General features: G+C 35.1%; 1 protein-coding gene across 3 annotated transcripts in view; it reads left to right on the top strand.

The window, feature by feature from the left end:
- Positions 1-27,246, top strand: part of LOC111506098 (dynein axonemal heavy chain 1) — a 290,072-nt gene that overhangs the window by 258,855 nt on the left and 3,971 nt on the right. The window contains exons 48-54 of one of the 3 annotated variants that reach the window (XM_074181740.1): positions 1,873-2,068; positions 9,712-9,905; positions 12,533-12,687; positions 14,040-14,403; positions 17,692-18,276; positions 22,350-22,618; positions 26,580-26,806. In XM_074181740.1, the coding sequence (XP_074037841.1) occupies positions 1,873-2,068; positions 9,712-9,905; positions 12,533-12,687; positions 14,040-14,403; positions 17,692-18,276; positions 22,350-22,618; positions 26,580-26,806 (1,990 nt within the window). Of the gene's footprint in view, positions 1-1,872; positions 2,069-9,711; positions 9,906-12,532; positions 12,688-14,039; positions 14,404-17,691; positions 18,277-22,349; positions 22,619-26,579; positions 26,807-27,246 lie in introns of those variants that run through there. The other 2 variants (XM_074181741.1, XM_074181742.1) reach the window with 2 other exon arrangements.

The following is a 27,246-nucleotide window of genomic DNA, read 5'->3' on the forward strand; positions in this document are numbered from 1 at the left end:
GAGTTGAGGAGGTCAATTGGAGTCGAAAACTCGACATACATCTCCTCTGTAGACTCGCTCCTGAACTAAATTTACAGGGAGATCGGTTGGAGTCGTAAACTCGACATTCAGCTCCTCTGTAGACTTGCTCCTGAACACAATTTACGTGGAGGTCATTTGGAGTCATAAACTCGACATCCATCTCCTTTGTAGACTCGCTTCTGATCTAAATTTACAGGGAGGTCAGTTGGAGTCGTAAGCTAGACATCCATCTCCTCTATTGACTCAGCGTCAGATTCACTCTATCCATAAAAGGCCCACGAGTGGCTACAGCTATTAGCTATCGTATTACCTACAGTAACTTAGGATGAGGATTTGAGAACCCTGTTGGAGACTGACCCATCACGAACGCTGCATGGGATGACGGAAAACTGGCCGTCAGCTCCCTTGCGATTTTTCAAGGTTTTAAACGTATTGGGAAGATCAGAAAGCACGGAAAGTAGGAGCTTCACGATTTGAACGATCGACATAAATTGTTATGTTTGGAGGTATGTTTTTTTTGGTTTTGCGCAAACAAAATTACCTTTATTGGGATCGGAATCTCACGTATGATGAAAAGTGGATTCTCTACCACAACACGAGGCGTTCAGATAAGTGGTTTAACTTTCTCACCGGTAGAACCTTCGCCAATCAAGACCAGGTAAAAATGGTCTTCCACGACTCCATCAAATCCGAGCACGAAATTCTTATAGTGACAGAATTAATTGACTTGGGTTACAGTTTGAGGTAGGCTCATAAAAACTGACAAAACTCGAATCTATTGAAACGATTTCATGAAATGTGTTTCTCATAAATTTGGTAACACTGTAACCCCTCAACGAGGGTAAAAATCAAATTCTTATTATTTCCACAAATACAAATTTAACCGTGGGTAAATGTGTTAAGCTACATGCGATTCACATAGATGACAGATTGAACTGGTCATGTCATGTTGATAAACTGGTCAAGAATTTATCAAGTGAAATATTTATGATTCGTTGACTAAAGGAATTCGCCGGTATCAGAGCGGTCAAATCTTCTTACTTCGGAGTCTTCCATAGTCACATGGTATGCGGCATAGTGTTGTGGGGGGATTCTTGTCATTGCAAAAAAATTTTTGAATTGCTAAAGAGAGTTTCACTTCTGATATCTAATGCCAACTTTAGAGATCGTAGTCGCCCACTTTTTAATCATCTCAAAATTATGCCGCTTCCTTCAGCCTTTATATATGAAACATTGATTGAAGTTCATCAAAATAGATCCAACTACATTTTACAATCGTAACAACATCAATATCCAACGAGATTAAGAAATCTGATAAGAACTGAGAGATTCAGACCTCACAGAAAAATTCATTGAATTTGAAATTTCTTAATAAATTACCATGTCACATAAAACAACTCACTTTCTACCGTTTCAAGCAGAAACTGAAGTATTTTTTTTGAATCACTGTCTTTATTCCACAGATGAATATATTATGTTATATTACATAGATAATTCGTGTGACTTCGAATAACGATTGTTCTCATTTTTAACATTATTTGCTTGATGTTTGATTGTATTTGTTATTGTAAATATTGTTCTGTTATAAAAGCATTGTGATATTTGTATATTATTTGTATGTATGACGATATTTTTATAATTTTCTGTTTTGACTTGCTACAAATATGTTCAAATGTATCACGTAGCCAATGAACTATTCTATTCTATTATATTCTATTCTATTCCATTCCATTCCATTCCATTACATTCCATTCCATTCCATTCCATTCCATTCCATTCCATTCCATTCCATTCTATTCTATTCTACTGTATTCTATTCTATACCCATAATTGCCTTTCCTTCATTTTCAGAATAAGGTTGAGTCTGCAGAAATAACCCAGATAGATATCGACAATACAAGGGCTCTCTACATTCCTGTGGCTAACAGAGCTCAAATTCTGTTTTTCTGTTTGGCTGATCTGCCCAATGTTGATCCAATGTATCAATATTCTTTGGAATGGTTCATTTCAATATTCATATCGAGCATGGCGGAAACGGAAAAATCTGGTAAGGTACTACTTTGAGAATAGCGATCTTTCGAATGAAAAATATATTTTTCAGACTGAGTGGGTTGAAAATAATGACACAATAATTTAAATGCCAAACGTATTTAACATCGACACTTATGTTCTTCCTCGAGGGATGCTGAACCACATCTCATGCGTTTACATATAATATAATCGAATAGAATAGAATGGAATAGAATAGAATAGAATAGAATAGAATAGAATAGAATAGAATAGAATAGAATAGAATAGAATAGAATAGAATAGAATAGAATAGAATAGAATAGAATAGAATAGAATAGAATAGAATAGAATAGAATAGAATAGAATAGAATAGAATAGAATAGAATAGAAAATAATAGAACAGAATACATTTTCATTCAGCACTAGGCTATTCAAAACCCCATTACAAAACAAAAAATCAATTTTGATTGCCTAGCTACATGAACAAACATTTACTTGAATTATGGTGAATTTTCATTTTTCTCAAAAAATATTTATTTATTCATTCACATTGGATTTGAATCGCTGGAGAACAAATACATTTAGAAAAACGTTCTCAGGAAGTTTATTCCACATAAACGCCTTTCTCCAAATGGAAGAGTTCGAGGTGTACTGAGTTGAACCTCAAAACGATGAGCAGCCACAGTCCGTCACGTATTTCTGATATATACCGCTTTTGTTAGAATCAAATGTGCCAAGTCACTTAAACACTTCCCGTGAAAGTATCTATAGAAGACAGACAAATCTCCAACCTTTTTTCGATGTTCCAGACTATCAAGGTTGCAAGTGATGTTCGCGTTTCCAATCACGGCTCTTTTCTGGATGGAATCCATCCGCTTCAGGGTATGTTTGGGTACGGAGCTCCATATATGAGAACAATACTCCAACGAAGATCTGATCTGAGCTTTATAAAGCATCAAAAGTTGCTGAGGTGTGGACAGTTTTCTAGAACGAACTTCACTGTCACACGCTTCATGCTTAAAATACCCGAAAAAATTTCATGGCATGAGTCAACCGATATGCCGACATCTGCAGCAACGTCTCTAATAGTAATTCAGCGATTCTGCATAACCACTTTTCTCACTTTCTCAACATTTTCATCGGTTGAACCAGTTGTACCAATTGTGAAAATTTTTCTGGTTCACCGTATACCACTGATAGCAGAAAATTGTCCCCCACCAACAAAATAAAAATGCTAAACAGTTGAAACTGTGAACATATGTTCGAGCCAGTATACCAACATAAAAAAGTAAAAGAATCAAATGTACGCAGCCCTCGAAATTTGAAAATCCACCTTATTTTTTGAACAGACCTCATATACTAGGTGCGTTTACAAAGTTTTCGGTAACTCTTTGAAAAGGCGAATCCCCTCTTGAAACAGTTTTTATCATGCTGATGTTGGTACTTAATCAAGATTAAAGTTCTGATAAGATCAATCTGCAGTCGTTTTTTAGGTATGTATTTAGATATTCAGGTATTTGGTTTTGTTCAGTTTTGTTTATCAAAAGAAGATTTGCATTCTTCAATGTCCTGCTCAAATTGGTGTGCGTTTACTACGACAACATCCTGAAAATATCCGCATTAATTTATTCTGCTGCATTTGTAATTCTTGTATGGTTGTGAGAAATCAATATGGTACTAAAAAAAGTTAAATGAGGAAAAATAATGGTTTCATATACTAATATTTTGGTCCTCTTAGATTCTACGCAAGAATCTCATTTTTCCCAAACTTTCTGCAAAGATGATCCATAATCACCTGTTCATATGTGCATTAAACACGTGTTGCGTTTTTGTGAACTGTCTAGGGGAAATCTCACATTGAAGTGTTTCTTGATTCTTACAGAGTGTTTCATGTAGGTTGTTAGAAAGCACTTCGGAACAGAAACTAGAGTCTTGAGTGTTAGCAATATTACCCTCTAAATTGGTAGACAATTACCTGAAGCGACTCTTCTCGATAGGAAGACTCAACATATTGTATCTGGTCTGGATTCCTGGCCATACTGGCCTGGAAGACAATGAGGCTGCTGACTCCGTTGCAAAGGAGAGTGCTGCAAATAGCTTCATCGGACCAGAACCTGTCATTGGCATCGCTTTAGGCTTTGCCAAACAAACATTAAACACCTGGATGGCGAGAAGATTTATGGACTTTCAGGATTGGCTCACTTCAAGGCGTTTATTTACCCTTCGAAGCTTGATACCAAACAGTTGTTGGACTACACTAGGGATGAACTACGATGTCAGTAACAGGCATTTGAATCATCATATGCAGAGACTCGGACTGTCGGAAGATATTGTGTGTCGCCTCTGTTTGGAAAATGATAAAACAGCAGACCATATACTTTGTGCCTGCCCCGCTGGGGACCGAATCAGATTTTTAGAGTTCTACAGAGCCGTGCTTTTACTATCTGACCTGAAAGATCACTCACCATACAAACTAATCAGCTTCGTTGAGAAGCTGGCTTTATTTGGTCGAGTGTGAATAGGTGTGAGCCACAATAAACCTTTGCGAGTTGCGGTGGAGGGTCAAATAGACCCACTCACTTCGGACCTAACCTAACCTACCCTCAAATTAGGGGATAATGAATACCAATAAGGTATCAGCCAATTTCAACACATAAAATTAGAGGCTTATTCAAAACACACTCTTTGAAGTGAGTTTACAAAACCTCGACACGTGTTTTGCTATACAAAAGCGTCACAATACTTTTCGGTCAAATTCTGTGTCGTGCTTTTATAGTAATCTGAATCATTATGACTATCACTAACGAATTTTTACATGCTGAATTCATTACCTATACTATTAACCTTTCTAGAAATAACTCATTAAACTGGAGAATGATGATTACAATTTTTACGTGAGCCCTCATTTCTCCTACTTTTAACATCTATCCTAATCAACAATTTCTTCATGGTAAACTGAATTCAATAAAGCGGGATACTTCAAGTCTATTTGATCATTGAGCAATTATCCCGAATTTTGAAATCTGTTGATTTCTAAACATTCCAAAAGGTAGAGTTTTGAACCTTTTTTTTCAGAATGCAAAATGTCGAAACCGTGATTGAACTTGTGCCTCTCTATCAAAAAATGTTTCGCAAATGTTGAATTGGTCTTTCCATTCAATGCATGGACAATAATGAGTCTTGGCCCCTTCGCAACATTTCTAAATAACCTTTTGGTTGATTGATTCATCCGTCCAGTTCTTGGAAGATGTATGTCCAATATGAAGGTATGTTTCATCAAGAATCACAATTGGTCGCTGTTGGCTATGAAAATAATTGAGTTTTTGTAAATACTTGATCCTCAATGCTCTAATGTCCATTTTCTCTATTAAAATTTTTCTATTATTTTCAGTTATTCTACATTTGAAACCTATTTGCTTTGAAATTCTACAAAGAGATGTTTTGGAAGCCACAATTTCCAAAACGTCTATAATTTTGTGTTGGAACTTTTTTATCGTAATACGACACCCTTTCGTCTTATGAAAGTCGTGAATAATCCGTCTAATATTGAAATACTTATACAGGGGAATATCAGTTACTGGTGCTTGTCTAGGCCGCTTCTTTTTTGGGGTGGAAAATTTTACTTCTCTGTTATTCGCAGAAATTAATTGCTCCCCTTATTTAAAATCTGTTCAGAAATGAGAGAGACTACAGCAGTATATCTATATATTTTAGTGCCATATGCTTACTGCATTCAAATTATTTGCTCTCAACGAATTGAATAAATGAATTTATACGACGAAAATACAATATTCTTGAAAAATATCATTCATTACAAACAAAATAACAAATCTACTATGATAAATGTTAAAATATGTCGAGTAGTAACCAAGAGATAGAAAAACACTATTTTTTTGAAGGCGATATGAATAGATATTCTTTTGAATTATACTGTCAAAAGACACATCACACCCATCAATAAGACCGACTTGGCTTTTTAGCGGGGTTATTCGTGATATTCTGCAGTTTACTTCGAGATCGCGTTGAATGAACAGCTATACAACATGGAAGCTAGTTGTTCGGGAATCGTGAAGCGTCCGAAATTGTCACCATTAAATATAAATGAGAAAACAATTGTTATGAATGTATATAATTCTTTTAGAATACAATATCCGCCCGAAATAAAAAGTAAGGAGGAAGGACTAAATAGACAAGTCAGACAGCACCCAAGGTACCAAAAAAAAGGGGGAGGATGTACTGCAAAAATGCGCGAGTATGACCGGTGTCAATTGATCAACAATTTTTAGAATTCTCAAGGAACCGAAGGAAAACAACAACTTTTTCGAGCCGAAAGTATCTACTGGTAGAAAGTGTTTGGTTATCGATGAAGAAGTGAACAACAGTACACTCTTTTTACATAAAAAACGAAATACCTACATTAAATAAAGTGTTGTCAGTTATTCGTGAAGACAGTTTTTTCCTGATATAAAAAGAACTCGATTATGGAAAATATTACATGAGCTGAATTTCACTTTTGGAAATCAAGATAAAAAGAGCATGTTAATAGAAAAATTAGGGATTGTGGAATGGAGAAGAAACTATTTAAGAGAAATAAAGAAAGCCAGAGCACAAAGCTAATCTATTTTTTATTTTGATGAAACATGGGTCAATGAGGCTCATACCGTCTCGAAGGTTTGGCAAGATCAGAATATCAGAAGTGGAAGACAAACTTTAAGAAAAGTTGGTCCACTGGTTTGAAACTTCCAGTTGGAAAAGGTCGTCGTCTCATCATCACTCACATAGGCAGCAGTGAAGGATTCGTGAAAGATGGACTGATGGTATTTGAATGGAAAAAAATGGGGATTATCGTTAAGAAATGGATGCCACAGTATTCGAATAATGGTTTGAAAACATACTTGTAAAACTTCCGCAGGGATCCGTAATAGTAATGGATAACGCAAGTTATCACAGTAGATGAGTGGAGAGGCTTCCGATGTCGTGTTGGAAGAAAGCAGATATTACTAAGTGGTTACAAATGAAAGCTATTCTTTTTGAATCGACCATGTTAAAAGAGGAGCTCCTCAACTTGGCTAAACGTCATGAGTCAAAATCCGTCAGGTATGTCAGCGATGAGATGGCGAAGACTAAAGGAATGTAGGTTGCTGCCTTATCACTGTGACACTGTAGACTTTTTTCAGATTGAAATTATCGCAATGTCTTATTCGAAGTAAGTATTCCCAATAAATCTGTAAAATTGTTTCTGAATCAACTATAAAATCCTATAGGGAATATGAATCTTCATTTCCAAACCAACAAGAATATATAAAGTGTATCAGTGCAGCCACACTTTTCTAATTCCTGAAAATGTCAAAGTCAAAGCCGAAACGTAGAACAACGCAAAATTTTGAACGCGGTTCAACTCGAATCAGATGTTCAAATTTCTAACCGCGGAAATCTATTCTATTTGTATACTTATCTGGTGATGTTTCGTATACTTTATCCATCTTCATTATCATATCGACGATCAATTTAATATTATCAGTGTCAATGATAATAATAATATCAAATTTATTTACATCAAAAGACGAATCATAACTACAAATAATAATGTTTTGATTCAAATAGGTTGGATAAAGAAAATGGATAGAGTCTTTAAAACGTCACCAGTTGATACATATTTCTTTTAATATGCAAATTTTTAAAAATTCAAGTTGATGAGAAATTTGATTTTTTTTCCAAAAAGCTAATTTATCAAATGCAGTAACTTTTTGCCCTTTATACATTTGTATTTATTTGTGAATTTAATATTCTAATTATTTTATAGATCTGTAGAAGGTATATAACAATTCTAGATAATAAAAAACTATTTCAAATGTAAATTGTCCTTTCCAAAAGAAAATATTTAAACAAAATTAATTTTCACCATATTTTAGTTATCTTCTCATCATACAGAATATATCAATGGAAAATTTATATTAATACCCCCAGTCTGACACCTATTAATATTATCTTAATCGTATTATCAGATAAAACATCGAGCGGTTCTTTTGGCGGTATTTTCGCATTCTTTGTTGGTGTTTTTGCGTTCTTTGTCGCATATCCCTATTTTAATGGCTCGTTAGCGGCTTCCTCAAGGAATATAAAGGGTAGACATATCACAATGATTTTGTGGGTAAATTACAGTGCTATTTGCTTGAGGCGACTATGCTGCTTTTACTCTCAGATAATACTGAACGAACTATAACCACTCTTTCAATAATTCTTATTGAAATACTCAATACAAAATGAAGATTTGTGTTGGAATAGTTATTTTTTAAATTTATTTAATGTTACCTGTAGCGGGAGATGTTTTATTTTTTACATTTGATAACGTGTCCGACCCACATTCAGCACTTTGAAAATAGTTGAACAATTTAAAAATTATTTCACGTGCCTGACTCTTGATGACTGGTTTTATGTTAGGCGATGATATTTTTTCAGAAATAACACAAATTATTCAGACATTGCCAAACGCCAACAGCATTAGAGGACAAGTAAGTAATGATACGCCTCTGTATGTACAGAACATTTGTATGTTTTACAAGCGTGTAAGAAAATGAGTTAGTGCGCATGGGGGTGGGCTCGCCATCACGTTTGGCGCTTGCTGTAGTCTTACACTCTTTTATTCTTTTGGAAAAAGGGCTTCTGGTTTGGTTTGACGATGCTATTAAATAGAGAAACACGTGTCGCGGTTTTGTAAACTTCCAACTGGAAATCTCACATCAAAGTGAGTTTTTCAAATACGTTATGATTAATTTTCATCGAAGATCGGTCGATTTTATCATAAAATCAAAGATGTTCATAAATATAACATAAGAAAAAACTAGCTGCTTCAATATAATTCAATACAAACCTCATAATCAAACCTTGAAACAAAAAAGAATACAAAATCTCTTAGAAATTTGGAAAAAAAGTTGATATTACCTATTCAAGTGTTTTTTTGAATTTGAAATTGTTTTCAAATAATTCTTTACTCAAGAGATTTTCTGACTTTGACTGTTTTGTTACAAACATTACGACAATGTATTTTTTTTTGTTTTTGTTGTGTGTTGAGAATTGTTTCCTATTTCCATTGAATTACGTTATGAAAGCAGGTCTGCTACTTGGAATGAATGAAGAAATAGTTCAAATTAAAAGGAAATCGGAAAGGAAACGAAGACTTTTCACTATTTCCGATAAAACATTGTTGATAACAAGAATAGTAGATGTTCACACTCTTTCCCTCTTCGCTTTTGCATTCAAATCGTAAAATGGTTCCAGCACGAAACTCGATCTTGTTAGGAATTGCTTTTTCATTGACATTTCTCATTTGAAGAAGTTATTTGCGAACGATTCAATCGTGAATATTTCTCTGTTTTCTTTGTGTTTCATCTCCATGAAATTTCCAATTTGATGAAGGAGTTTACATTTGATGAATATGCAAATGTGCATTCATTGTTATTGCGTCTGTGATGGGTCTGAATGTATACCACAGGCAATTAGCAATTCGTATGTAATCAAGGAGATAAAGTTTCGAGCGATTCCTTCATTCAAAAGACATCTATATATATAGGAATAGAAGGGTTTTTGACATATATTACTACGGAAACTACTTTTTGTAACAACCTGACATTTTGCTCACTGAACAATTTTTTTAAATCGTAACACTTCTTTTCTTTACAGACTTGATCACTGAAAGAGTAACCACCATCAATGATTTCTTCACATTCAGCCTTTACAGTAATGTTTGCAGAAGCTTGTTCGAGAAACATAAACTCCATTTCGCTTTCCTTCTGTGCATACGCATTTTGATGGATCGTGGGGACATTGACCCACATGAGTGGCATCATTTCTTAGCTGGTGGATCTCCAGTAATGGTATGCTTTAAAATAAATATTGGCAGTGTCATCAAAAATGATAATTTTTAAAGACTGGCAAGTTCAGAGTTGTGTGAAGGTGATTGACAATGTTTCGTGGTGAATTTCATCAGTTTGGACTTCCGTTGTCTAATATTATAGATATAGAGTAATATGAAATCCCTGAAAAAACCTATACAATTGAAAATTGAAAAGAATAGCTGAAAATAATGAAACGTTATCCTGATTGTTATCCTGATAATAGATTAGTAAAAAAAGTGGATTGCCAAAAATAAATATTATGAAGAAAAATTCTTTAACCCCGCTCCAAAGTGCATATGGAAATCAATAAACGGAATTCTTTATAATAAGACGAATCATGGAAATAATTTATTTCAAAATTATTTTATGAATAGAAAGAAATATGTCTATATTGACGACATAATCAGTTTAAAAAAATAATAGGTGGGTTACCGCAAGGATCAATGCTTTGACCTGTTTTGTTTCTTATATATTTCGATTATATGGCTACATTAAATTTATTTGATGAATTACAAATGTTTGCTGATGACACCACTTTAATTTACAATGGAAATGGTGTACAAGAAATTAAAATTAATATTTCTAAAGACCTTGATAAAATATTTTTATTGCTTCAATGCCATAAAATGACACTAAATTTCCAGAAATCTTCATATATGTTCATATCAAAAAGGTATATATCAATTGATTCAAAAGATCCAATTAAATTCAATAATGAAAATGTTGAATACTCTCCTAGCGCTAAATTTCTTATTATAGATGAAAATGTATCATGGAAACAACACATTGAAACAATAAGAAAAAAAATAGGTTTCATAATGGGCATTTTATTCAAAATAAGAAATGTTGTACCCCTAAAATACCCTAAATTCATTTATTTTTCATTAGTATATTCTAAAATTCAATATCTTATATCAATATGGGAAGATGTATATACAAGTTGAAATACAAGGAGCCCACAGTCAACTTGTATTAACCAAAAAAACTATTAGATTTGTCATCATTACATAAATTTAAATTATGTACTTTCATTCTTTTGGACATAAATGAGCTCAAACATTAAAATTTTACGTTCAAAATCAATGGTGACCAACACAACTATTTGACAAGATATTCAGGTAATCCAAAATTAATAAAAATGAAAACAAATATTGGGCAAAATTCGAATTATTAGGAAGGTATCAAATTTTACAATGAGCTACCAAATGCTTTGAAAAAATTATCAAAAATTCCGGATTAATTTGAAAATATTTATTGTTTGTATATGTATAGATATATTATTTTATAAGTACAATTATGTTCATGTTGATAATCATATTCAAACATACAGTGTTACCATTAAAGTGCGCACCATATGGGAAACTTTTTTTCGAAAAGTTTCAATGAAGTTTAACTTCGGCACTTGTTTGTGCTTCAAATTTAACTTAAAATGATGCGGCCAATTGCGACCCACTGACGTTCAGTGTTTGTCAAATTCAACTTTTTTTTTGAAAAAAATTGAAAAAGTGCATTTCTAAATCGAATTTAACAAAAAGTTACTTGAAAAAGTTGTGTCTACCTACGGCAATTTTGTATCCATATGCCAAATTTTATGAAACTAGGATAAAGTTAACGTTTTGCTTATTTTTGACAGATATCCCCTTTATTTTTAAAAACAAGTTCGGTTAATTGTCATCAATTCATGTATACATAACAAACTCATTATGGAGTTTAACTTTTCTGATAAATTTTTACTTATATGGATATTTTTAGAGAGAAATTAAAAATTTGCTATAAAAATTTTAACATGACTGGTGCAAAGTTTCAATCACTTGGCTATTTTCTTAAACAAACCTTTGATTTCGAAAAAGCAGAGGTAACTAAAAAAAATGCAAATTATTTCGATAGTACTATTATTATTATAAATTTTAAACAACAATAATATTATAGAAAATACAAATGGTACAAAAAATTACTTATTGATCTAAATGAGGTTGTCAAACACTTATAGCCTACATTTCAGTATGTCGTCCTCCACGTTCAATTATGGTCCTTCTACTGACATCTGTAACTGCATTTATATTTGCACAGCACTCGCGAATGGTATTTTCCAGATGTTGTATGTCAGTAAATGGTCTACTTCGGCACACTTTTTGTTTCAAGTAACTCCACAAGAAAAAGTCTAAAGGCGTTAAGTCGAGTGATCTAGGTGGCCAATAATGTTCCCAGTTACGTCCAATAACTTTGCCTCTGAACTGTTTCACAGCAACCGTGTGATGCAATGGTGCACCATCAAGCTGATACCATAGGTCGTATTTAATATTAAAAGGCATATTATCTAAAACTTCACTAACCTCATTATTCAAAAGGTTGAGATAACCGACGAATGTATAGAATTCTCATAACAACAATGTTGAAATTCAAAAAAAAATGCTAAAAATCATATTGGGGTTTCATACACCACACGTGTCGTGTGTTATAGAAGTCCACTTGTCGAACGTAGGGTTAAGTTGATTATATTGAAAATTTTCCTTAGTCAGCATATTCAAAAGAATACTAAAATCTAGAATACTCAAATAAAATCTAACCATGTTTCACATAATACTCAATGAACTTTGTTGTAACAGGAATTGGCAAACCCGGCACCAAGTTGGTTGTCCAGTAAAGCGTGGAATGAAATATTGGCTTTGGCGGAATTAGCTAGTTTCCAGAAATTTGTGACAACGTTTGCAGAGAACGTGTCACATTACAAGAGAATTTTTGAAAGTCAAGAACCTCACAGGTACTGTATAATGTGAAACAAATAATTATCTACGTGGACATGGAAGGAGTATTCGTTTGAAAATGTCCTTGTAGGACATTTATGTTAGGCGTACACATTCTCGAACCATCAGTCTACCCTTTCGTAACCGTGTCGTGTCATACCAAGTTTCGCACAAATAGAAAATTTGCCGTTGTTCTTGTCTATATTTAATTAGTTGTACTAAGTATTTTTTAAGCAATTCCACTATTCTTCTGCTTTCCATAACTGCTTGACGTTTGTTTTTTATTTTAAATCTAAATCCTAGTTTCTTTATCCAATTCTGAAGAGTTTCGTGACAGCAGCTCACGTTATGGCCGGAATTATTCAATGTTTTTCCTTATGATTTCAGTTGTAGGAATCTCATTGCTTTTGTAACAGTCGTATATTGTTTTTTTAGATGAATATCTGAATGTTTTGGTAATCCTGTATCACATCGCGTCTTGCGTTCATAAGGGATGTTTTTGACTATTTTACGTACAGTTGAGACAGGAATTTCGGTCAAATGTCATGTTGCTTGTAATAGTTTATTTCTCTCGAAACCAAACTTGAGATGTAGATTCTCATATACATTGAAACGTACTCTCTGTGTTTCAATATTCAAATGCATTCGAATCTTATTCACTAGTATCTCTTTTTCGCATTGTTCACCATCGCTATTGGAATCATCATACTGGAAAAAGTCTTCGTTGTTATCACACTCGTTATTACTATTAGTACTTGTCCAAGGACGCCACATTTTAAACAGATAACAAAAATTATGAGTATTTATAATTGCACCAATATAGAATTTCAACACTCAAATCGCGATCATTTCCTAAACTGAACATTGATGACACGACAAAGATAACCATCCCTGCATTCCCCGATTTCTATTCGTCACCGTAACATGACTTCAAATTTAATTTTATGCCTCTTCAGCCAATCATAAAACTTGGTTAGTAAAAATTATTCAATGCGAACTGACAATTCTACAGTCGACGTGGATTAGTTGGTAGTCGGTTTATTTCTATGTATTGGTTTTTTGACCTTTGAGAGTGCCGTCAACTTTAAATGTGCACAATATCGTTTATTTCGACTATATTGAACGTTTCAGAAGTCAATCAGCGTTATTAAGATATTTCACGTTTTGACACTCGTTTGAGGAACGTTTGATCAATTGAGGAACTTTGAAAATGAAGCAAATCGAAGAAAAAAGGTGGAAGATACATTGAATGTTTGCAGTTCTCCATTCAGAGAGATTGTCCGGCAGGAAAAAATAGTATTTGCTATTATCATTTAGCCTATTGTAGTGTTTTCTGTCACAATTAGAAGTCAAACCATAATTTTTTCAGGTTTCCCTTACCGGCGAGTCTGAAAACGTTGACGCCGTTCCAAAAAATCGTAGTCCTGAAAAGTTTACGGCCAGACAAGGTTACGAACGCGATGCAAGATTTCCTTTCTGAAAAATTAGGCCAACAATTCATAGAACCTCAGACTTCGGACTTGTCGGCTATGTTCAAGGAATCAGGACCAACAGTACCACTTATATTCGTCCTTTCGACGGGTACGGATCCTGCTGCGGAACTATACAAATTCGCCGATAGGATGAAATTTACCAAAAGGATGTTCTCGATATCCTTAGGACAGGGTCAAGGACCTAGAGCTGAGAAAATGATCCAGAGCGGTGTGGAAGTTGGCTCTTGGGTATTTTTCCAGGTATCTGTATTTAGTTTCATTTTCCAGCAATGTAGCATTGAACTTTTGTAATATCTCTTTTACTCAGGGCATACGATTATCGGATTCAATGACCGTTAACCTCGTGATTATGGACAGTAGTCATTGGTCATTGGTTAACGATGCTGGGGAATGCTTTCGAAATGGGCCGGTGCTTCGGGTACGAAGCATGACCAGTAGCCCCTTTTTAAATGATAATAATGTCTATTGATCCTATAATACCTAGCGAAAGCTAGGAATGGTAATATTTATTCTAACTTCGGGAAGAGACAGATTTCTTCAATTCAGATTTTCAAACGCCGGATCTGTCTCTCATACAATGTAAAATTATGGCCGAGGGACGGAGAGTGTTTTATATAAACACTATTCATCGGCGAGTTTTGAAACGATGCACGGTCATATATATTTGTCACGTAGCTCAGGATGTAAATATGGGCATATCAGTATCCCAGCATTGAAAGTTTTGTCAATTCAGCGATATAGATTTTCTGGTGACATTCGTCACACGTGGGCGACTGTTGGTTTGCTGGCTTTTTGAAAGGTAGAGAAGACAGAAGGTTTGGGAAAGTCTTCCGGACACAAGAGCCCGTAAAGTCGAGTTCTGGGGTGTCATACCTCAGCCTTCGAAGCTGAGGATAGTGGCTTGAATAGGAAAGATAGTTTGTTTCTAAGCGCGGAGTGCGAAATATAAGAAAAATCAGTAGCGAAATTGTAAGACGGTATTGGGTACAGCAAGTATAAAATAAAAGTGTTAGTGTTGAAGACACATCATGCCAATGAAACTTATAGTGTACCATGAGGCGTTATGTAAGTTTTTTTTACATACTAACTAGTTGATACTAAGAGAGAGTTCACATATTATTTTTGCTGAGTACACTTCCTATTTGCAAAGAAGTTATATTGTTGGGTTACTAGTGTGGGTTGTTTAGCTAGAGTTCAGATTTCAATTAAAAGAAAGCAAATTTAAGGTTATACACCACTCTCCCTAGATTTAAAGTGAAGCTGAAAGTATTTTGTACTGAGTTGAAGCGTTTATGGTCATTTAAGAGGTTGAATTAATAATTAATAGCACAGTCAAATTGGCGGCATTTTCTTTGTTCTATTTTCTTTTATTTCATAAAATTTCACATTTTTTTTATAAGATTTTACACGTTGTTTTTTTATGTCCATTGTTTTATGAATTGTTGTTTTACTTATTATACTTATATTTGAAACCTCGAAATTTTATTTTCTTTTGGACTGAGAAAAATACCATTCTCGTAGAGTAAGAGGAATTTGAAATTTATCTAGAAGAGAATAGTAAGAGAAAACTATTTTAAGTGAGATTCAAATTTAGTTAGAGCATATTCGGCATCGTTCTGGAACCATACGAGAGAGAACTATAAGTAGGTATACCAAATGATCAGATTTCGAAAAAAGACTGGCCTTCGTGCGATCGGCATGAACAGCCTTTTTAGAATTGCCTGCCATAATATAATAATAATAATGTTTATTTATAAATATACAACAGCACAAGTTAGTAATATGTTAACAAAGCAATACAAACAAACATGGAGAAACCCACTAAAACCGAAGTTCTGCGTGGGAATTTTTTAGTTTAATGTGGAGAAATCCCCATCTGGTGACAGCAGCTGCCAAATTTCATTTGAATAAAACAAACACGGCAATAGCGAAAAGGTTACCGAGGGATACATATATATATATATATATATATATATATATATATATATATATATATATATATATATATATATAGAAAACAGAAATCCATACAATATGCTATTTGTTAACTCCCAAAAACTTTTTATCAATTCCTTGATAGTTATTGTAGATTAAGAAACATTACATGTAATTTTTGGTAATAAATTGTTGTTGAAACAAAGTGTCCTATCAAAAATCATCAAAGGACGAAATATCCTTAAGACAGTCCAATAATAGGAGAGCCCAAGCGGAGATTTCGAGATTTACTAAAGCGCGGCAGATTAATATACAGGGGGATACTTTGTACCCGGTTAAGTACCTCCATCAAATATGAGCCCCATATATAAGGCCGCCTGTGAGGGATAAAGTATCAGATTAGTAAAAAAATTGATCATCAGAAATCCTCGAACGCATCAGATTCTGGTAGGGTGAGTTGATTACCTGCTAAAAAGTGTATATTCCAGTAATCTGACAATTTGTGAGTGACGTAAAGAAAGGGGAGGACAGCAAAGTTGTAAAAAAATAACGTCATTTCGACATTCTCGAGCGTAGCTAATTTTTTTTTCATTTTGAAGGAACTATTTCGAAGATAATGAAAAATATATAATCTGATGATTTCCGCAAGCCGAAATAACAAAAATTCGTCGATAAAGTTTAATGCGTGCAGCTGTGTGATACCTATATTTCCCTCTCCAAGTTTCTATCCCTCTATTCTCTATTCACTTTTTCTCTATCTATTATTCTCTCACTCCCTCCCCACTCTGAATTATGTTGCCATGATGCCATCACAGCTGATCACAGAGACTCGTTCGTGATGAAGATGATGACTAATCAATCAATTAATTGATTAATGTAGCCGTTACTACGTGGTAGGAAATCATAATGAAGAAAAGATAAATGAAACTTTCTATGTTTTTCACCACTTTCATTTGTAACTAACACTTTCTATGTTTTTTACCACTTTTATTTGTAACTAACGTTACTGCAATTTCGTCCTATAAGGACATTTTCGAACTTATATATTGTATAAGTAGCTGCAGTAACGTTAGTTACAAATAAAAGTGGTAAAAACATAGAAAGATTCATTTCATACACTTTTTTATTTGCATGCTATTTCCTGAGCTTTTCAATTAATTAAGTTCAATGAATTGAAAAAAAAAATTGAAAAAATATTGTTTTTGTCAGATTAAGCGAATCCCTCTAGATAATTGTCAGATTATGAGACAGCACGTCTAAAGATGAACCATATATATCTTAATCTGACGCGCTTGAGTATTTCAAAATGGCGAATTTTTTTTGCACATTATAGTAATGGCCGCGAGTTTGCGTCAGATCGAAATCGTCAGATTATTGAATGAGAGCTTTTTTTTGTTGCACTAAACACCCCCTTAAAAAATCTGTCGCGCTCGATTAATTTTTTTTTCTTTTCACTTTTAACCCTTACGTACAACTACCCACATCAAGCAAACGATCGGATTAACGTACCAACATTATTGAAAATACATAGGACATTGATGCTCTCCAAACACCGGAGTAAAAAGTGATTTTTTTACTGTTTCTTCTTTACAGAACTGCCACCTTGCTCCGAGTTGGATGCCACGACTGGAACGCATAGTAGAAGCCATTTCACCGGACGTCGTCCACAGAGATTTCAGAATTTGGTTAACCTCAACCCCCTCCCCACACTTTCCAGTTTCCATCCTCCAAAACGGCAGCAAGATGACCATAGAGCCCCCTTCCGGTTTGAAGGCAAACATGTTGCGAGCTTACAGAAACGAAGTGTCTGACTTGACCGATTTCATGCAATCAGAACATCCGAAAGCGGCAAAATTCAAGTTGCTGGTCTTCTCGCTATGTCTTTTTCACGGGATACTTTTGGAAAGGAGGAAGTTTGGACCATTGGGATTCAACATTCCTTATGAGTTCACAGACGGAGATTTGAAAATTTGCATATCGCAGCTGCATATGTTCCTGTTGGAGTACGAGGAGATACCGTTCAAAGTTTTGACTTACACTGCAGGCCACATTAACTATGGAGGGAGGGTGACTGATGATTGGGATAGGAGGTGTTTGATGAACATTCTGGCGGATTACTATAAAATCGAAGTGGTCGATGAAAAATACGTTTTCGATAAGGACGGTTACTATCATCAGGTATGAACAGTCGTTTACATAGATTTAGAAAAGCACAACATAGTAGTACATACATGAAAACCGTGATAGTAACTGGGATTTTGGGAAAACACAGCTTTTTGCTTCCCATTCCTTCATCGTCATACAAAAGTGTCATATTCTATTGTGAATTGGATTTTTGCGTTAAGGAAGTTCAGATATGATAGACATTCTTTTAGTTTCTATTCACCGGGCTGCCATATTACATATCGATGGTTTAGCGCACACATGTGTTAAGTTACAATCTGGTGATTTTCCAGAATTTGAAATTTACCATATTCAATAACAAAAGTCGGCTACTGCACACACTTCTCTATCGTTAATGATATTGATTTTTTTAAGCTGAGTTTTCGATTAAGTAACAAAGCAAATAACAACTTTGTTTTAGATATTCAGTGGGCAAGTGATTAGAAAAATTACCAATCAAATAATTATTCGAGTCACTTAACACATTTGAAAAGGTACTTACCTCATTTGTGTGATTACTTGAAACAAATGCCCTACTTGATACTTAACTATTCAAATTGAATGAAATAGTCTCGCTAGAAGAAACAAATATTTATTCTCAACCAAGGTGGCATTTTTTTTAAAAAAAGTTCAAGATTCTAGACAATTATATTGTTTCAACATCGTCGTCAGCTTCTGAAATGACGTTCATCATTCGGTTGGCCGTCGGTATTTCTTCTATAAAATTCCTGTAATTTTCAGGAATTACTTTCAATTTCAAGAACGCTAAGAGAACGGTTTTCTTAGGTTTCGTTACCAGCAGCTTGGAGGTATACATCTGTTTCAAATTAAGAGATGACCAATCCAAAATCGTATTTTGCTTCCTTCTTGTCGTAATCTTTCCATTTGGTAGTTCTTGTGTGTTAATTTCTGAGAAGAAATTTTCAGATAGATCGTACTTATCCTGAATAATCCTTGGTTTGCTCTTCTGGACTCGAATCCATTTAATATGCAGCCAGTTAACTTTTTCCTTTTGGGTATTAACTTTAACATTGAATATATTTTCTAAAATAACTCCTTTAATATCAACAAAATCTGTGTATCCCATCGTCGACACTTTATAGGGTGACGGTTTAATCCTTGCTTCTGCTATCAACAGGGCCCATTCTCTTGTAGTATAAACTTTCATATGTTTTCTCTTCCGCTTAATCGTTGCGTGCAAATAATAATGACCTGCTTCCATAATTTCAAATCAATCTTTCCAAATTGTGCTTTCTCATGACAGCATACAACATTACTGCAGTTACGAACTGATTACGGTTCTGTCCTCCAACTGTATCTATGTAGATCTATGTAACTATATCTGAAAGATGCTATGTGAGATACAGTATCAGAAAAATAAAAAATGTACTTCAAAAGAAAACTGGCCACTTCAGTACTACCTTTTTTTCCATTGCACTCATCCCGTAAATGACAAAAATCATCATTTTTGGCTGCAGCCATGATGGTGAAATTATAAAAATTGAGTATACGCTTGTAATAATGAAATGTGAATCAATGTGTGCTTATACAGCAAGTATTTTTTCTTCTGGGGTCGCATTATAAACTGTGTTTCTGTCAGTAACTGTCACTAAATAAGAAACACAAATGTAAGTGATCACCTAGCAAGAGTGCGTATCTAACCACATCCTAACTTAAAATACCACAGGTGTCAAGTGCACTTACTATGATTGTGAGTCTATCGGTACTTAACACATTTGATCAACTCGACTACGATGACTTTGACTTTGTAAACAATTTTTACTTATAATGTACTGTTTGAAACCTTTGGTGTAGTAATGAATATTACTGGAGTTTTTTTCCCAACACCAAATCGTTATTTTCAACACTTTGACACGTGTTTCGACCACCAAGTGATGATCTTCAAGAGGAAGATAAAACTGGAAACTTCGCGAAACTAAAGATATTTATGCTATACAGATATATCATACAGGTAAACCATACAGGTAAACCATACAGGTATACCACCCATACAGGTATACCACCCTAAATTAATTTTACAATAAGCCTTATCTATTATTTTACAATTTACCACATTACAATTACCACATTTGGGCACAACAAAGATATATCAACTACATACTCAGAGACGCACTTAACACAGTTTACCCCAGAAGTGTACTCAACACATCTGTGCGCTGAACCATCGATATATACAGTGCATTTCTTTAATGTCCCTCCTCCCTTTTATTTTTTGAACGAGTTAACTCAAAAAATTGAAATTTGGGATGATGAAATTAATGCATGAATACTTTATTTTGAAGTGAAATTGACAGATGAAACTTTCAAGATGGCGACTGGGCGCCATCGGGGAAAAAATTCAAAGGAAGGGGGGCCTTGTAACACATTTTTTGAAGATCCTGACAAATGCTTCACAACCCTAGAATATAATGTCAATATTTTTAACTACTACAAAATGGCATAGCTTTCAATAATTGCCTGAATACATTGTCATTCAACTACATAATATTAGGTAATAAGCTTCAGGTCAGTTCAGAAGATGGTCGAAATGGTTGCCTTGAACTTCTCGACATATGAACAGCCTATCCGATATTTCACGCCGAACATTTTTGAACACAGTAACGTCAATATCTCTACAAATATTTATTATTCTCTACCGTATATCCAATATTGAAGCAGGCTCAGTTTCGTACACCTTTTGCTTCGAATAGCCTCATTAAAAAATTCCAAAGATGTCAAATCTGGCGAGCGGGCTGACCATTCTGTAGGACCTCGACGGCCCATCCAACGACCGGGAAAAGTAGTATCCAAATAGTTTCTTACTTGTCTGGAGTGATGTGGTGGTGCTCCATCTTGTTGGAATACAATTACATATCGAATTCATTAGGATTCGTTTCAACGATTTCAGTGATGAGAGGGTCAACAATAGTTTCCAACATATTCAAATACAGTTCCCCTGTTGAATTTTGATCAAAAGAGGTACTAAAATATGGTTTCCCAATATTCTTGCTCAAACGTTATTTTTTTCTGGATATTGGGTATGTGTTTCCCGGAAAAAGTGAGGGTTGGTGTCACTCCAATAACGGCAATTTTGTCTGTGAACATTGCCGTTTGAAAAAACGGCACTAAAACAAATATTGTGCCTTGCAATGGTTTCAATCATGATTTCGCAGAATTCTGTTCTTTGATCAAGGTCATCTTCAGTTAATTGGTGTACCATTTTGATTTTTCCCAGATGGCGCCCAGTCACCATTTTCAAAGTTTCATCTGTCAGTTTCACTTCAAAATAAAGTAGCTATAGATCAGTGTACATTGGAATAACAAAAAGAAGTATAAGTATCCGGTTCTCTGAACACAAGAGAAATTGTCACCTGAGGCATCCTTGTTATGGCGTGAAAAGACCCAAGTTCCTGTTAGAACTTATCTATTGCCCAAGACTATATGGGGAGGAGATAGAAAATCAAAAATAGAACCAGTGTTCAAGGAAACGAAGAGAAAATGTTTATCAATGAAGTCTGTCTACTTGCGCTCAACTGCGTAAAATGTGGAATAAAACCGGCGACTCAAACCTTGAATGTCCGTGAGGACAACTAGAGTACTTCGTCTATTGTATCATCATCTTTGATATTGTACACTGAAATCGTACACGAAACATCCGACATGAAAACCTGCAGATCTTGGCCTTCAAACCCGGAAAATAATAATAATAAATTTATCAGCCCTTTGCCTCCATTTAGAATGAATGTACCATCAACTTCTCCACCTCATTAACTCAACTTAAAAACTTTTACTGACATTTCTTCATGTTGTAAAGTCATTCAAAATTGCTTCCCAATAATTTATATTACCCACGAAAGTTACCATTACACTTTTTGGGTGAAGGTGGAGGAAGTAAGAATATCGGGGTTTGTTTTTATGTACTATTTCGATTCCAGTGGCAGTTTGCCGAAAATGATTGGAGTATTTCTGAATATCTTCCTTCACTGCAAGAAATTTGTACTCGCAACTTCCGAATTTTAAACATTTTATACTCTTTCGGGTGCAGTTGGGAATGAAAATAAATGTAATATTATATGATTATTCAATAGGTGCCGACCACGACGATGTTCATCGACTACATGGAGTACATAAAAACCTTTCCGATAAACGACGACCCGCTACTCTTTGGCATGCATCCAAACGCAGACATAACTTTCGCCCAGTCCCAAACCTACTTATGTTTAGCAACACTCTTGAAACTGCAGCCTAAACAAGTTGGAGGTGCAGCTGCTAGTCAAGAGGAAGTTACGGCCAAATCGGCGAGGACGATATTAGACCAACTGCCGCACTTATTTGATTTGGAATTTATATCCTCCCAGTAAATGTTGACATATTTATAAACTTAAAAAACGTATAAATGCAGTATTGGCAAAACCATCTCGGAGTCAGCATCCTCTATAAATGCAATGAAGGCAACCACGAAAATTCTTGCCGCGAGAGCGCGCTGAGGGGCGTGAGGTTAGTTCTCGTGTTTTTTTCGTTATTTACATATGGATTAAGTGGATTTATTTGAATTACGCGACGAGGAGTTGAAGAATCTATTCAGGAAGGGAGGTTTCAGATCAGCGAAACTAGAGCGGAAGGTACTGCAGCCTAGTCAGACCTGATACCTTATATGTCCTATCTGTATATGTAGAGTAAGGAGGGTGAGTGTAGGCCCACATCACTTAGGCCACATGTGACCCATTGTACATCCACCCGAGGAGTTGTCCTCCATCCTGTCCTTTTCAGAAAGGTGAACAGGTCACTAGGAGACATCTCCTTTATATATTGGCAGATGTAGGCCAAGACTCGCCGAACACACACTCTCGTATTGACGATAACTCTGGGCACTCGCTTAGGATATTCCTGACAGTATCATCTTCCTGTTCACACATCCTGCATAGAGGTGTATCCACTAGCCCCATATTATGGAGGTGTTTCCTTAGTTGACAGTGGCCAGTCAGAAATCCTCCTGTTAAGCGTAAATTATTCCTGGTCATTCTTCGGCGCCAGCTTCCCAGCTGGGTCCTAAAATTCTTAGTCCAGCCGCTTCCTTGGCTAAAGAGGATTTGTCTAAATCTTGGTGGCACTCTAGTACTAGCCCTGAGGTAACATGTTGTGTGTTCAAGGCTAATATGGCTTCTCTACTATCAGTGCAGATTGTTATGTTTTTGCTAGAAATTCCTTTCCTGGTTATTTCTTTTGTGGCGATTGAGATACCAGGCAGTTCTGTTTGAACCACGCTGGTATGTTTCCCTTCCCCACTCAATCCTTAAACTTACTGATCTGGAGTACACTCCACATCCTGAGCCTTCTTTGGTTTTTAAGCTGTCTGTATATATGCGTATCGTATTTGTAGCAACCTCCTTAACGTACAGGTCCAGAGGGTTCAAACCGGTAATTAAGTCCATTGCCGCGGTTGGTGTTGTTCTCATGGCTCCTGTGATGTTTAAATATCCAATCGCTGTATTTGATATAATTTTTGGATGGCCATTGCTTGTAGAACTTTCGGTCCCCATACAATGGCTCCGTACGTTAACATAGGTCTTATTATTGCAGTGTAGATCCAGGTGACCACATGGGTTGAAAACCCCATGTGCGTCCCACTGTCCTCCGATATTGCTCATAAGCAACATATGCTCTTTTTGCTCTACTCTGTAGGTGAGAGTTCCATGTTAGCTTCCTGTCGAGGGTAGTACCAAAGTATTTCACCTCTTTTAGTTTGCTTTTGAAGATTTAGGAAGGTTTTAAGCCCGTTAAACTTCTTTTCCTAGTGAAAACGACCATCTGTCTTCTTGGGATTCATTGACAGTGAGTGTTACTTACACCATGTTTCTATTATTTTGAGCTCATTCTGCGCTCTATCGCACAGTTGTTCACAAATTTGCTGGTCTGCAAGACAACTATGTCATCCACATATGCAATTGTGTGAAATCCATTATTATTGAGGTGATTATTCAGGGTATCCAGAATTATGTTCTAAAGAATGGGTGAAAGAATCCTCCCTGTGGACATCCTCTTATGACCAGTCCTCTACATTGATATTTATTGTTCTACTAGAGAGCAACTTGAATATCCATTTTTCTACTACCAGAGGTAGATTCCTGGGGTTTAGCTGCTGGGTAATTGTTGGAAAGGTTGTTTAATCAAACGCTCCCTCGATATCTATGAATATACTCAGAGTGAATTCTTTGTTGTCCAATGATCTTTCGATTCTGCCAATCACATGGTGAAAAGCCGAATCAGTAGACCTTCCCAGAGTATATGCATACCTTATGTGTCCAAACATAAATGGTTGTCAATGTAATAGGTGTTACCATTTTTTGAATATATAAGAATTAAAAAGAAACTGTGATTGGAAGGTTAAGAATATTAAAATACGAGGACCGAAATATTCCGATGAACCGGTTGAAAAATGAAATATTAAAAATATTGTGGAAAAATAATAATATACGAGCAATAAAAATTAAGATGAAATAATAAAGGTCAATGATGGAAAAAGATGCAAAAAAATAAGAATGAATATTTCACTTCAAACTACTTCACATTTTGATTATTGGTATCCATAATCGTCTTCGGTTGATAACTGGTTTGTATTTGTTTGTATTGTTTACATATTATTGTCCTTAACTCATTATTCGATCCATTTAATTATACTTTGTCATTTCAGGTCACGATAATTTGTTTCATTTGCAAATTAATGTTTCTAATTTTTTTTAATTTCATTATCATTGTTCATTTTTTAAATATTATTTAAATATTATATATTTTTCTCGTCATATATTTTTCATATATCATCAAATAAATTATCTATCTGTTCTCTTTCTCAGATGAATTCCCCTACCAATTCGTTATCATTGGAAATAAAATGATTTGATGATCATTTGGAAAATTGTGGTCGGAGCCATTTACGCATCAAAGACGTCCTCAGCAATTATGGGGCATGTTATTAATACCTAATTTATAAGCCAAACCTCGCAAAATAATAATAATAATAATAATAATAATAATAATAATAATAATAAATGTTTTTATTGCTACACAAAAAGCAGTTACAAAGAACAAAGTTGATTGATGTTATGTAGCAAATGGCATCGTTCGCTCTTCTATCTTCTGAGAAAGATAGAATAGCGCTCTTCCACGCGCTATTCTCCCCTTTTTCAAGATGGAGTAGTAGAAAGCCAAAAACTTTCTTTCCCAAAAAATATAAACCAGTTATGAAACTTTTCAAAAAATAAAATGGAAGTATGATTTGGTAAATTTAAGATGTAAGTCTCTTCAATTATCGGTGTATTACTCAGAATAAGAATCTACCACATTCCACACAATTGTTTAAAGAATATTCATTACTGCCTGATATCAATTCGTATTTGCAATATTTCGTAGCTACGAGGTTTGGCTACAAAATAACAGGACCTTTATTTTCTTTTGCAACTTGCCCCTTACTCCATTCCATATGCTCTCCACTTTTTCATTCTAATTTTCCACTGTTCAAAACAGTGGATGTACCTTAGTACCTTGGTGAATGCTACCATGGTATATGTGAATGCTACACAGTAGCATTCACCAAGGGGATCAAGACGGAGGGCCTAGGCCTTCTAAAACCTCGAGGTAAAGAGATATACAGCTGACGGGGGAGGTCAAATACCTGGTAGTGATACTATATCCCAGGCTGACCTGCAAATAATAATATCATAAACTACACCTTACGATTTGATATTCACAAACAGACACTACCCATTCAGAGTACCTACACCTGAACAAGACTTGGAAGAAATGGACAAGTCAGATGTCTCCCAGCAAGAGGGAAGAAGAGATTGACGAGGTTTCACCTTTTGACAGGCGAATTCTGGCACGGAACAGTGAACACTTGGAGCAACACATAGCTCACAAATCACCCATCTTGTACCAGAGCAAAGTTAGAACTCACAATAGCGGCTGGTTTATGTAAGGAACTCGCTATCCAACTGGCTAGACTAACTCATTAAATAGGATAATAATTGTGGAAGAAACCAACAAGTCACGAATTCACTTTATGAATAAAAATATCTCCAAATAATTTCAAATTACCAGTGATTACGTATATATTTTAATTAACATATTTAGCGAATGTTTTCAATTTTTAGTTATGCGGCAGGATAGCATTTTCCCTGCTGGTTTTGCCAATAATTGGTACAACAGAAAAAAATACTCATTCATTTGAAGTAGCAGATGCCCCCTGTAACGAACTCTCGTCAGTTTAACTTCAGTTCTATTAAAGAAAATATGAATCCTATATAAATCCTAGACTTTTTCAGATATCCTGTTCAGTACGAAGAATCCTTGAATACCGTCATCATTCAAGAGGCTATAAGATACAATAAACTTCTGCTTGTTATCAAGACGACACTAAATGAACTTTTGAAGGCGTTGAAAGGTCTGGTGGTGATGTCTGAGGCTTTGGAAAAAATGACCCTCAGTCTATTTAGCAATATGGTACCTGCGTTATGGGCCAGCAAAGCTTACCCGTCCCTCAAACCTCTAGGTGAGTATTTGCTCATTTAAGAAAACTGTATCACTGTGATGAATTTTGATTGGCAGACGAAGTATTTCAAGACGTGGCTGCATCGAAAGTAATTTACTAAATATAAAATGATCGGAAGATAAATTTCGTTTTTTTAAGTAACACGCTTTTTTCAGCTTCACCTGTATGTATGTATATTTGTTTGTATGTAACTCTCAAGTTTGGGATCTGTATTTGACAGAATTATTGACATTATTTCTTGATCTATTCGCGGGCAGATGGCGCTGTAGGTGGCCTCCTTGATAAAATTCGAATTCACTTTACATGTATTTCTTGATTTGAAAAAAGTATTTTTTTATTAACATGCGCTCCTGCTGCGTTATTTGTAACCCTCCTCTGCGCGCCTGCTGCCTTGAGCTTGGTAGCTGATTTTCAGGTTTCCTCTCCGGAATCGTATAATA

This window comes from Leptinotarsa decemlineata, unplaced genomic scaffold (genome assembly GCF_025532065.1).
Source record: "Leptinotarsa decemlineata unplaced genomic scaffold, Ldec_3_MD MMD2_tig00026314_RagTag_RagTag, whole genome shotgun sequence".
Lineage (NCBI taxonomy): Eukaryota > Metazoa > Arthropoda > Insecta > Coleoptera > Chrysomelidae > Leptinotarsa > Leptinotarsa decemlineata.